Source organism: Orussus abietinus, unplaced genomic scaffold (assembly GCF_000612105.2).
Source record: "Orussus abietinus isolate OABI.00-Male unplaced genomic scaffold, Oabi_2.0 scaffold21, whole genome shotgun sequence".
Taxonomy (NCBI): domain Eukaryota; kingdom Metazoa; phylum Arthropoda; class Insecta; order Hymenoptera; family Orussidae; genus Orussus; species Orussus abietinus.
The window spans coordinates 458,618-471,104 of NW_019396018.1; the positions used below are offsets into that span (position 1 = coordinate 458,618).

General features: G+C 39.1%; 1 protein-coding gene across 1 annotated transcript; it reads left to right on the forward strand.

The window, feature by feature from the left end:
* The first annotated feature begins 910 nt into the window (after positions 1–910).
* Positions 911–6,190, forward strand: LOC105697480 (pyruvate kinase). The gene is made up of 8 exons (XM_023434761.1): positions 911–923; positions 1,185–1,423; positions 1,509–1,686; positions 1,859–2,077; positions 2,300–2,475; positions 3,918–4,148; positions 4,938–5,160; positions 5,976–6,190. Exons 1-8 carry the CDS (start codon positions 911–913, stop codon positions 6,188–6,190), a joined length of 1,494 nt encoding a protein of 497 aa, XP_023290529.1.
* Positions 6,191–12,487: the final 6,297 nt, after the last annotated feature.

Genomic DNA, 12,487 nt, shown 5'->3' on the forward strand with positions numbered 1-12,487 from the left:
ACAAATTCAGAGTCGGGTAAATATTGAAGTAGTACTGCGAGGTAAATACTTGATCATCGAGCGCGTAATGGGCTTCAATGACATTATTTATTCAGATTTTTCTATCAATAATCCATCTCTTCACACGTTTCATTTACACCACTGACATATCGCAAGAATTTTCAGAATATGAGACCTAAATTAATGTAAACTATCGTGATCAGGTTCGGCGATATATAGTTGGTTTCATTAATATTCTTACAGAAGGTTTACTTTATTTAGAATATGTGCTCGAGTGACGACAATTTGTCTTCGAAGTCGATTGGCCCATGTCATCGAATGCCATGGGTAAGCAATCTTAACTATTCCTGTGGCAATCTCAAAATATAGGAAGTGGTTTTTATGGATTATGGTGCCCCAACAATTTTACGGAACACGGTCCAACCATTTCTTCACGGGACATTAATTTCGCGCCTTATAACCTCATAAATCTTAACGTAGCGCAGACCTTTGCGTAAACTTTCAATTTTAATCGTTGTCAAGTAAAAATCGATGAAAAGGCGCACGAGGCGTCGCGCGTTATTTACCTCGGAGGTGTATTAACAGCGTTAAGAGGTTTTTTTTACAGATTTTCATAAGACCTTTTCGGTCCATTGATATGATAGGTATACGTTCTAAATATCCGTGACATCGCTAATAGCAAACTGAAAGACTAAAATAGACGGTAAATTGAAATTTGAAAACCGTTAATTGCAACTAGGTGGTAGGTGGAGATATTAATTGGAGTGAATTTAATCTCCAGATGATGCGATCGAAGGATCAGTCAGTTCCAGAAAATCAGTTAGGTGCTGCGTATCAAAGCACCCGGATTGATTATCAAATGCGTCTCGATGTGAATAGTCATCCCAAACAGGCCAGACTTACGGGGATTATGGTAACTCTAGGTATCCGTAATTATACCGTATTCGCAATTCATTCGACAATTCGTAGAACGATGCCACGGCGAACGGAGTCGATTAACTCCACGAAAGAGAACGCCTAGAAAAATTGATAAATATAAAAAGTTAAGTATCTCATCGAGGATAAGCATTAAGCTGAAGCAAAGAATAAAATTTAAAAAATTCTAAACGTTGAGTTAATCACTTTGGCCTGAGAACGATTCAATGATACAACAATGATAATTTTAACCAGACACCGTTTCGCAGGCGAAAATAATTCCCATCCCGAAGCTATTTCGGATATCGTGTCCGCCGGCGCTGACATGTTTCGACTCAATATGTCTCATAAGGATTGTAAATGGCATGAATTGACTCTTCAGTCAGCCAGACGAACCGAAAATAAACTCCACGAAAGATGTCCCCTGTATTTCCCGCTTGCGATCGCGGTGGACCTTCGTGGTCCCGAAATTCGAACCGGCATATTTCGCGGGGACTCGAAGAATATGGTACGGCCCTTAAATTGAAAATAAAGATATTTCATTCAATTGAATAAATAGGAAATAATCCCACTTGATTTTGACACCTTTTAAGGGGTTTGCTGAATTAAAAGAGGGAAATACCTTGAGACTACTTACGAATAAAAAGGTGAAACTAGCTGGGACCGCCACTTGCTTTTGGGTGTCTTATCCAGATTTGCCGAAAAAATGCCAAATCGGAGACCAGATATTATTAGACCGGGGGGCCATGACTCTGCAGGTGACCGCAATAGGTTCGCCATAAATTGATTTGTTCTGAAAAAAGAATTGGAATTTAATGATTTTCGTATAAACCCATAATATCATATTATGACGTCAAATATTCAGGTCGAGTTTGCTGCGTATAACTGTCGCGACGTTTTTTTTCTGTTTCTTTTTTTTAAATGACATTTTGTGAAATTGCAGGCGAAGATTTCGTGACATGCAAGATATCGAAAGGTGGAATCATCAGGGATGAAAAAATAGTTCATTTGATTGACTCTGTGGTAGAGCTGCCCCAAGTCTCCGAACAAGACGACTTTGACATTGCATTCGCCTTGAACCATAAATCTGACTTTTTGATAGTGTCTCATGTACGTAGTAGTAAAATGATATGTGCGGTCAGGAATAGAGTCGAACAAATAGGTAAATATAGATAAGTTGACAAGTGATATTAATATACTAAGTATACGAACTGGTATAAAATTAGTTATGGGTGTCTTCTTACGTAATTTATTTATGTAATACGTTTATAAATGTTTTTTCAATGGCTGTTATGCAACAAACAGGGTCATTCTGTGCACATTTTGGGAGTAGCCTTTTCAGTACTTTTCAGTAGACGTCACCGTTCTTTAATAATTGTTTAAGGCTCCCGTCCAATATGCATCCTATCGAAGATTTCCTCTCTACAAGGAGTGAATTGTTTCGACGAGGTATTGAAAGTGTCCGATGGCATTGTCATCGATGGATCTGGAATTGAAGTTGACACCGGACCGGAGAAAGTCTTTCTGGCTCAAAAGTCCATTATTGCAAAGTGTAACCAGGTAAGATGGTTTAAGGTCAACCTAAGGCCATTTTCATTTGCCTCTGCCCCTCATTGAAAAATCTCAAAATACGTAAAAAACATTTACCTTTAACTCTCTGCAAGTCAATGTTTCTTTAAAGCCATGAGGAAACACCGATGTACCGTGAAACTTGCAAATCTTAACGGTCTGATATTAAATGGTTGTTTGTAAATTACATTTTATATAAATTCTGAGAAATAGAAGGGTTTATAAATTTACAATGTACAAACAAATCTCTTAGTTAGAAAGGAGGAATACAACGATAAGGTGCTACATTTAGCTTCGCCGGAAAAGTCAAGTAATACTTGACAAAAATCGACGCACGGATATGTGACTTCAAAGTCACGTGGCTTTGTAGAGGGTTAAAAGTGATGTACTTCAACAGACACCTTCCTCAGGCTTCGGTTCATTCCCAAGAATGCCCAACACTGCGTCTAATAATGTTTGTAACGTAATGTATTAATAATATTGCAATTATACGAACTCTCAAGGACCGTGCAAAAAATTTGGAGGGTCGAAGAAGTTATGTAGCTAGAGACATCACAGAGGCTTCGCTACTACATTTTCAGAAAATGCCTAATACCTTTCAAATCATATTAATGAATGGCCCGTTTCGGCATAACATTCTATTTTATATGTAAATGGTAATGAGAATCCCGAAATAGTATTCATTGAGAGATGCCTAGAAGTCGAGGTGGGGTATAACTGTCTTGTTTTGATGTTCGTTACTCGGCAACATGGAGCTCATGATTAGGGAGGTAGTCTTTTATATTTATGAGACCACTTACATATGACAGCACGAAACGCACGTATTTTAATGAAAATTATGTAGGAACTTTCCCCGTTTTTTTGCCTTTTGATCCGTGAAAACGAATTTCCCGGACTTCGAGATCCTAAAAGTTAACGTTGACACGTACGTTCGCTCGCAATGTATAATACATGCTTAGACCGAAGCATAGCTTCGATGATGACACTTATCGGTAACTTGTCAGTAGGCATGCCTCTATTTGATATAAAACTAGAAGAATTGCAGGCATTATATATTCTCTCGAATCGAAGTACATGGATTTCCTGAAAAATAAGAAATTTCTTCGCGCAGCCTCGCCCTCAATAAATTAAAAAGGAAATAAAATGCTCAATGATTAATAAATGGTCGCGTGTCCACAAGTGTTCCTCATTGTCAATTGTCGGCAACGTCAACCGGTCTCGTAAACTGTCATTTGTAAAAGCTCTCGTCAGAATTAATGGGAACGAATGAAATGCAATGGCACCGATTCGTTCGTTCATTGAGCGGAAAAGCATAACGTAATTCTGCCATTTAGCGGAGTGCGTTTAAGTTCTCGCTCGAATGCCAGGGAAGGTCGCATTGTAAAAGGCCTTTCTGGCATAAACAATCGCAGGACTTTAATGGTTTGCGGTAGGTTGGGAAGCCCGTGGTGGTGGTGCTCCACGTGGAAACCGAGTGCAGCCTGCAGGTGAGCACCGCTCACGTGGTTAACGCCGTTCTCGAAGGGGCCGACAGCATCTTGCTAGCGACCGGGGCTTCGAGCGCGGAAAACACCATTGATCTCGTCAAGAAGGTCGACAAAGCTTGCAGAGAAGCCGAATGTGCCAGGTGGCAAAGACAGCTCTTCCAGGAACTCAGTTACAAGGTACAAGGTTGCTCGGCCGTCCTCAAACGGCAAAAGTTACGCCGGTTCTCTCGATGGGTGAAAAGAACTTCGAGAAACACCCCGGGACGATGTATACCGTCCAATTTTATCCAAGGATTCGCCAAACAACTCGTTAACCATCACTCTTGGCCTGCTGTCACCTCGGGAGCGTCAAATGGTTGCGCCCTTCACCTTTAGGGACGTAGGAAGTTGCTTTAATAATTTAGGGGTGGAACATTTAAAGCCCCTCGTAATTACGGCACCTTTGGGAGATCGTGGGAGGTGGCTCGGATTTCTTTCAAGAATTGCTCCGGCAGGCGTTTCGTGACGATGCTGACTTTACGTCAGGATTCCGGATGCGGTGGGCAACTATGTAGACATAGGTCACCGCATGCCATAACTTGTGTAGGAGGCATCGGGATGTGTTTGTACATCTGGAATGTGTACGAAGGGGAGCCGAGGTGCACTGATCCGTATATGCGTACATGTAGAATGCGCGGATCGTAGATCGAAGCACTATTCATTAGGTTGAGAGATCGTTAAGTTACAATACACATTTTTGTGTATTTTGTCCCACCAAGACAGAAGCGACGATACTCATTTATTCCATTTGATTTAAAGTTGGGTTTCTAAAGTCCCTTGAGATAACGCCTTTGCTGGATTTCTAATTCAAGAGTACTCGAATTTGTATGCGCGCATCTGCCAAAATTTGAAACATTTATCCGGAAAAATTGGCGTCGGGTATCGCTCATTCGATATCGAATCATTGAACGTCCATTTATTTTCAAGGCCTCGATACCTCTCGACCTGACGCACTCGATCGCAATCGCGGCCGTAGAAACATCCATGAAGTGCAACGCAGCCGCCATTTTGGTGACCACGACTACAGGTCGTTCCGCCATGATGGTCTCCATATACAGGCCCCGTTGTCCAATAGTGGCAATTACTCGTTACAGTGCTGTTTCTCGATTACTACAAATTTCTTTTGGCATCCACCCAATTCATTTCAGCCGTAAGTATTACCTCCTATAGTCGTTTCTTCAATCCCCATTTATAAAAATGTTCGTTTCTTTAAGCATAGGCCGAAGGGACTAATAGTCATTACTTCAAAACGCCATAAAATAAACGAAATTACCTTTTAGGGCTGTGAATGCAGAAATGCAGAAATGCAGAAATGCAGACGAAGGTTTATCGACGTTGACCGTATATATGTGTGCAGAAAATGTCAGCAGCATGGACAATGGCCGCACGCATTTGTTCAATACTTTTCTTGTAGTATCTTGCCGTTGATAACAAATAACATTTGTTTTGCTTTTTTTATCGAATATTTGAGATAATATGTATTCCAAAAAAGATGGACGCTTATTCCTAGCTCTTTGTCGACGCAGGTTACGTGTCGTCCGTGCTGATTGTTTATCAATGAAACTCCGCATTTAAACAGTCACGAGTTGCTTAGATGACTCTTCGTAATAATTTTTTTTTAAGTTATACTGCGATGTTACATCGATAATGCAGTTCTTCGGGTATACGTGTCAAATTCATATTTAGGACAACTATACAGGACGGGGTTCCCGTAGAAAATTAAACATGGATATTATATTTTTCTCCAAACAATTATCTGCATAATCCACCGTAATGTAGTTATTAAAATTCTGTACGGCTTTATTTCAACAAATGCTCGCCTTCTGACCGTATACAGGGATCAATCGTACGTAAATCTTTGTACGGGATCTTTTTTTTCTCGCTCTGTAATAGAAATACAGATTATGTTGAAAAATATCAGAAAAATGATACACGGAATATTTTAATACACGGAGGATTTCACAGATGCACCGCTGTCAGACTGGAATAAGGATATGGACACTCGGATTCAGTGGGGCATGAATTATTTGCGGAATGAAAAATTCATCGACACAGGTGATGTCGTCGTCATAGTGAGTGGATGGTGCCAAGGCAGTGGATTTACAAATTCCATTCGAGTAGTATACGCTTCGCCCGGTGCAATTCCTAATCGAATAGAAGACCTTGAAGTATGTTGGTGAACTTTGCAGACCTTCTCGAAACCTGAGAATCCAATTACGAAGAGTATTAATCAAATCAACTATACCTGTGTCGTTACCAAAGTTGATGCTGTTCGTAAACAATGCACATAAGACGTAATCACAAAGTGAAGCAAAAATATCGATAAACGTGAAATAGATGATGGAAATGAATCGTCCAAGTCGTTTAGAGAAATTCTTGTACGGAACAATTAAACATTATGATAATTACGTTAATCAAATTATCACTTCCCTTTTTAGGTATCCCCGGAAACTGTTAGAATATGCCGAAAAAAAAATTGCTTCATTGAAGAAAATTGTTCGATTGAATGCATTTGATCCATTTCAGAAAACCTTTTGGTTGAATCAATCGAATTTCGATTCACCTGACCAGATTTGTTTGCTTCAGTTAACTAAGGGGTTTAGTCAAATCGTTTCGTAGATTTTAGAAAATATTTCATTCCATTTAGTTTGGTACAATCAAAGGGTTTAGTCACACCAACCAAAGATTTAACTCTCTGTGCATTAATAATATTCTACGCTGGGAATGAAAATTCATTGAATCTAAGAAGTATTTCGTCGAATAGTACCGAAGAAATATTTTATTAATACAAAGAACAATTATTTGACTCTAATAAACTCGAATAAATTATCATAATTCCGAAGCAAAGATTGCATCCAATTTATTCAAATTTATTTGACTCGAATTATTCTTTGAATTAACAAAATATTTCTTGGGGACCATTCAAAGATATATTTCTCTGGTTTAATATAACTTCTTTTCTCAGTGCATGATTGAACCAATAAACATTTTGATTAAAAAAAATATTTTTCTGCGCCAAGGAAGACTAGGGATGAGAGGTCCTCTCGAACGTCACACGTGACAATAACTTTTGCCATAGTGAATGGATTCACCTCGTATCTGTTTCCGGATGCGTATCGCATATTGCTTCGCTCTCCGTTATCGGTCACAATTACGTCCATACATTTTCGCGAACTTTCCGAGTCGATAAACCGATCGAGGGTTCGCATTCAGACCTTTCCTAGGGATCCAACTGACCGATGTGCTCCCTATTTTGTGTCCGTGAATCGGCGCACCGCCGATAAAGTACCTCGTGCCCTAATTGCAAAAGTCAATTTGTTGACCGTAGCCACAAAGAAAACTTCTTTCCTGAAACGAAGTAATCAGTTAATATGGTAATCGATCACGGTCTTTGTTATAAAATGGCGAATCTATTTTCGCTGTCTTGCCTTGAGGCACATGCAACATGTGCATACCTTGGATGATACTAAACGTGAAAGATGGAGGATAACGTCGACATAATGGATTGGCAGAACCATAGAAATCGTTTAATCATTAAAAGTAGTTTGCAAAATGCCGGGTTCCAAATACTACCCGAAACGTTCATCTTCCAATCTTTATTTGGCTTTCGACGACTAAGGGACGGTTGTACTAACACTCAAGTTAAAATCCTTAATCAAGTATTACTTAACGTGTAATTAGAGCTAATCCTCCAATTCCAGGTGGTTACCTAACAGCGGATTTTAAACTTCGGTGAGCCTAACTTTAGTCGGTGCAACGCGAATTTCACCGTTTCGAGATTAACTAATTACAGTTGAGAGATTTTTTCGCTAATCACGGTTGGTGCAATCAGTCCTGTACGTTTAATCACGGATTTAATCTGTATTGATGAGTCCATTGGAATTGCAAGACAGAACAATTTCTGGTAACATTTCCCTTTCCCACATTACTCTACTCGTGCTGTCATTTTTGTAAGTTACAAATGTCAATATACATCTCACCGTTTCACCCTTCCGTAACACTCCAACAATATTTTTTATATTTCTGCCTTACCTGGGCACCAGGTGTTGAATCGAAAATGAAATTCCAACGGCGGTGATTTCCTCGTTTTTCAATTACTTAATCAATAAACAAGCTCTAGTTATATGAAAAAGCGTAATGCATAGGTACCGTAACCGAGTCCGGAGCTCGGTGAAACCGCAGCAGACTGGAAATAACGCGAATTAAGGAATTCCAGCTGGGAGCTGAAACCGAGTTTTCCGAAAAGCGCGGCAGCACGAAAAAGCTTATAATTATCAAAGGAACGCATGTGAGGACGCATTTACATGAATTTCTGCTGTCCTTTCATTTTACCAGAGCCGATATTTACGGTCGCGTGCAATCCATGCGGCCATTACTCACATAGATATGTTTATTTTGACATCAGCTGCGATCGCGGTGCCTCGAGTGGACATTACGCACTAAAAAGCGATCTGAAAGCACCCACGCCCTTGTAATTGGATATGTCCTTATGAATTGACGCATTACGAGGGCCAACGGGATGCTCGATATCGCTTGAGCATCCTGGAAGGCCGATTTCCAGGAGAAGTGCATCGATTTCCTTTTAATACGTCAGGCGGTTTTAATTTAGCCAGAAATGATTTATTGCCATTCGGGGCAAACCCATACATTATGCTATCCTAAGCCTATTAAGCTGTTTATTCATTTACTTTCACCGTGGTTAATGTCTTACGAAGGTACATCTGTTTCACCTGTACATTCTTCATTTTCCCTTGAAATGACAACGAATTTAAGGAATTAAATGTACAATATATGTTTATGATTATAAACTAGAGATTAAATAAAATAAGTAATTGCATTTATTTACGGAATTTCTTATGCGATGTATGCAATAGTTAGGTAAGGGATGCAGTTCGTTAGTTTTTTTTTTCTTGAATTAAATAAAAGAAATTATGCAGTTCCGAGTGAACCGAAAGCGTAGGAAGGGTCTTGGGTGTATCGCAAAGGTCTTTAATTATGTGGATAAGAGGAATGCTCATTCTTGGTAGAACCATCTTAGTTGTAGGAACAATAGGGCAGGTTAAGTATTCGTATTAATCTTCATGGCGCGACCCTCCGTAGAAGGGCATTAATTTTAAGGGAACTTTACTCCGAAATTACGCAGCCGTAGAATGTTTTTTCTCAAATTGGCGCGCCTCGACTCTCGAAGCCCCACGAAATGGGCAAATTTTGTCATGATAAAATCAACCACGAATCGAGTGATCAAATCTCGAATCAGGCTCAACCCGTTCGCTATTAGCGTCACGTATATATGTGAATCTCCGATTCTCCGTGAACAATATGTGTGACAAATATATGACGGTTTTGACTGCTTAAAAAAAGCTTAGGATGTGGTGGGCGGTTTTCCAATCATATCGTGGCACAATAGTCAGATCAGATTAAATATTCTTTTGCCAAAGAGTAATTTCCGGCAATCGCTTTAGACGTTTGTTTTCTGGTTTCTCAGATTTTTACATACCCTATCTTAAATTATTTTATGTCATTATGTAACATTAGGCTCGTTCTAGTACATGTAAGGGTGATTTTGAACAATATAAGAAAAACACAAAACATTAATCGAATACGAGAGTTCGATTCTTTACTATTTATACATAACTTTCATAAATAATTCAAAATCTTATTTGGCACGTAAATATCATGTGTGCAAGGTCAAACAAAAAGTTATTTGTTTCGAAATATATACTGATGGGTATAACGTGAAATATTAAAAAATCCCTACATATCCCCGCTCAAAAGGATCATTAAATACTTATATAGTGCCTTTTAACGCAAACGTTATTTATAGCTGCGCCGTCTTATGCACTTTTGCAAAAGACAATAACAAAATATGTCTCAATTTTGCGCCTACTCAAAGTCGTTTGTTTTTAGGAATAAAATCATGAAATCTAAATCAGCCACCTTTAATTTTTGCAGATCCTGTCCGTAATGTACCACCGAGCTCTGCTCCCGCTAATTACATTCATTGATTTTTCTTTTATCATCAGCGCTTGACGACATTTACTAATGCAATATATTTTTCTAATTTCAACGCTGGAAGTATAATATGCTTCATTATGTACTATGATGTAAGATGCATAATGGAAGATTAAATTTTTGCTAATAGAATATTTAAGTTGACCCATTATGTGCGATAGCGAACGTATTAACACTCGCCAGTAAATGATCTACGTATTTCAACATATGAAGTTATGCAGCTTAGCTTCTGGAGTATAAATCAGTTATTTCGACCTGGGGCCGCAACAGGTAAGGTTACCTTAAAGACGAGCTTCCAGTAAATTCGTATCAGAATACAACGTTACAGCTCATGACGAAGTCCCTCTTCCTTTTCATGTTCACATCCGCCATTTTCTGCTACACCAGTTAACGAGGGAGTATTCACTTAGGAAATCATGGATTTTAATACTCGAAATGACATAAAAATCAAATGGAAATCGTTGGAAATCACCAAAACGTTGCCCCAATATTAATGCCGACTGTCACTTGTTACCGAATCGCATTGTTGTTTATCATATGAAATCAAAGGCAATCGGTTGTGAAAGAAGGAAATTACTTTCACTGATTCTCAAGTGACTAGCTCCTCGCGAGTTAATTATCCGTTTTTTATTCTCTCGTCGGTACATAATATGAAAAATATTACGAAAAACGCATTTCTGCTCGGTCGGATATTCGAAAATTCCGCCGAATGAACTTTATTCCGGTTGTGTCATAAAAGTGTAACATGTCCGAAATGTGTCGTGTTTGCAACGGTACATGAGGCAGGAAAGGTTAGAATTTTTGTTCCCTTCGTTATTTCGTTATTCCGCTCGCCTCCCCTTCCGGTTCTTCCGGGCTGATCTTCCGCCGGTGGAGGAAACCACCGACTCGTTAAAAATTCCTAACTAAATCTTTTTATTTCCATCGAAGAGCCACCACTGTTTCCACGTAAGTTACGCGAGCCATGGCGAGGCGTAGCGTGGCGCTTTATGTAAGTTCTTTACGGTGATGGACAGACTTTTAAAGGGACTTCGGTGACTCTTCGTTAAAAATTCTCGTATAAACTGCATAATTTGGTCACACCTTCTGCCCTTTCGAGAGGAGCGAGAAATCTGAGGAAGGTTATTCAATAATATTTCCCTCTAATGCTGGATCGCAATTCGTGGACCGCCGTAAACATTAATATAGAGAACGATAGCAGTTTACGTTAGAACAATATTTGACTTGCAAATACTATTTCGTTGACTAACATTGCAAAATCTGTGGGATCACGAAAATCTCGGGAAAACATGGCCAGGCATTCGAGTATTAATCATTTTCTCTCTGGCCGTTGCGAGAGCGACAGGAAACTCGCTTAACAAAAATGATCACCGACGTGAAAATTCGTCGAAAATGGTGAAAATATTTGATAATAACTAAAATAAATGTTAAATATGTGGGAGATCTCCTGAGCTTGTATTATCTTCTTGTTTTAACGCGTGGCAACGCTTTTAAGTTTTACTCTTCATGTTTGGCGAAATTGTGAATTGATCTCGTAAAATATTCTATCATCTCTCCTGGCCTTTAAATTCGGCCATGGTTTAGCTCCGCTCTTGATGACATTTCGTGTGTCCTTAATAATGGGACCGTATGAGTAACACGAAGTCGTAACGAAACGGCTACAAAAACCTACACGTGGAGCACGACTAACGCGAGTTCACGTCTTGACATTACGCGTTGACATACGGCTTCCCTTTATGAACGACGAGAGGGGCGTCTTGATTTTGTCCTCCTGCTTTTCGCAACGGAGCAAGAGGAGGTCTTTCACCTCTGCCGTCCTTTTTCTCCTGGGTTTACTATCGGTCTTCTATCGAAGGACACACGGGGAAGAGTGCACTTCACACCGCATCGTTACATCACGTTCGGAGCCATTTAAACAAATAATTCTATAGCAAATATATACCGATAATTGAAATGAAACTTCTCCTGGCACATTCGTAGGGTAAAACCCACCTGACTTACTTACCTCATCTTTGCTTTTTAATATTGACACAATTTTCATAGTTAAATGTTTTCATTAGTATTAATGAGTTATTCTCTCAATTAATTATTAACATTTAAGGTGAAAAGATTAAATAATAAATAAAACCAATTATGTGCATTATAATCAGTACCGAGCCTGTGCGAGCATTTCGTGGAAAAATAGGTAGGAATAATTAATAATATGTAATCATTTTATTTAATTTAGAAGTTTCACTCCCAATGCCCGTGGCGGCCACGCATCGATTATTTGATATACTGTTATAACTGTCTAGTTACTTTTTAAGTTAAAATAAAATTTACACGTTTGCGAAAACAGGCCTTATGATTATTTTCAAGGTACAAAAGATATCTGCGAATGTCGCTGTGACAAAAATATAACGTCGTCCAAATGTTTTATCTATGTCAAAGCTCATCTGGGAGGTAATCGAAAAGAAAGGTTAAGA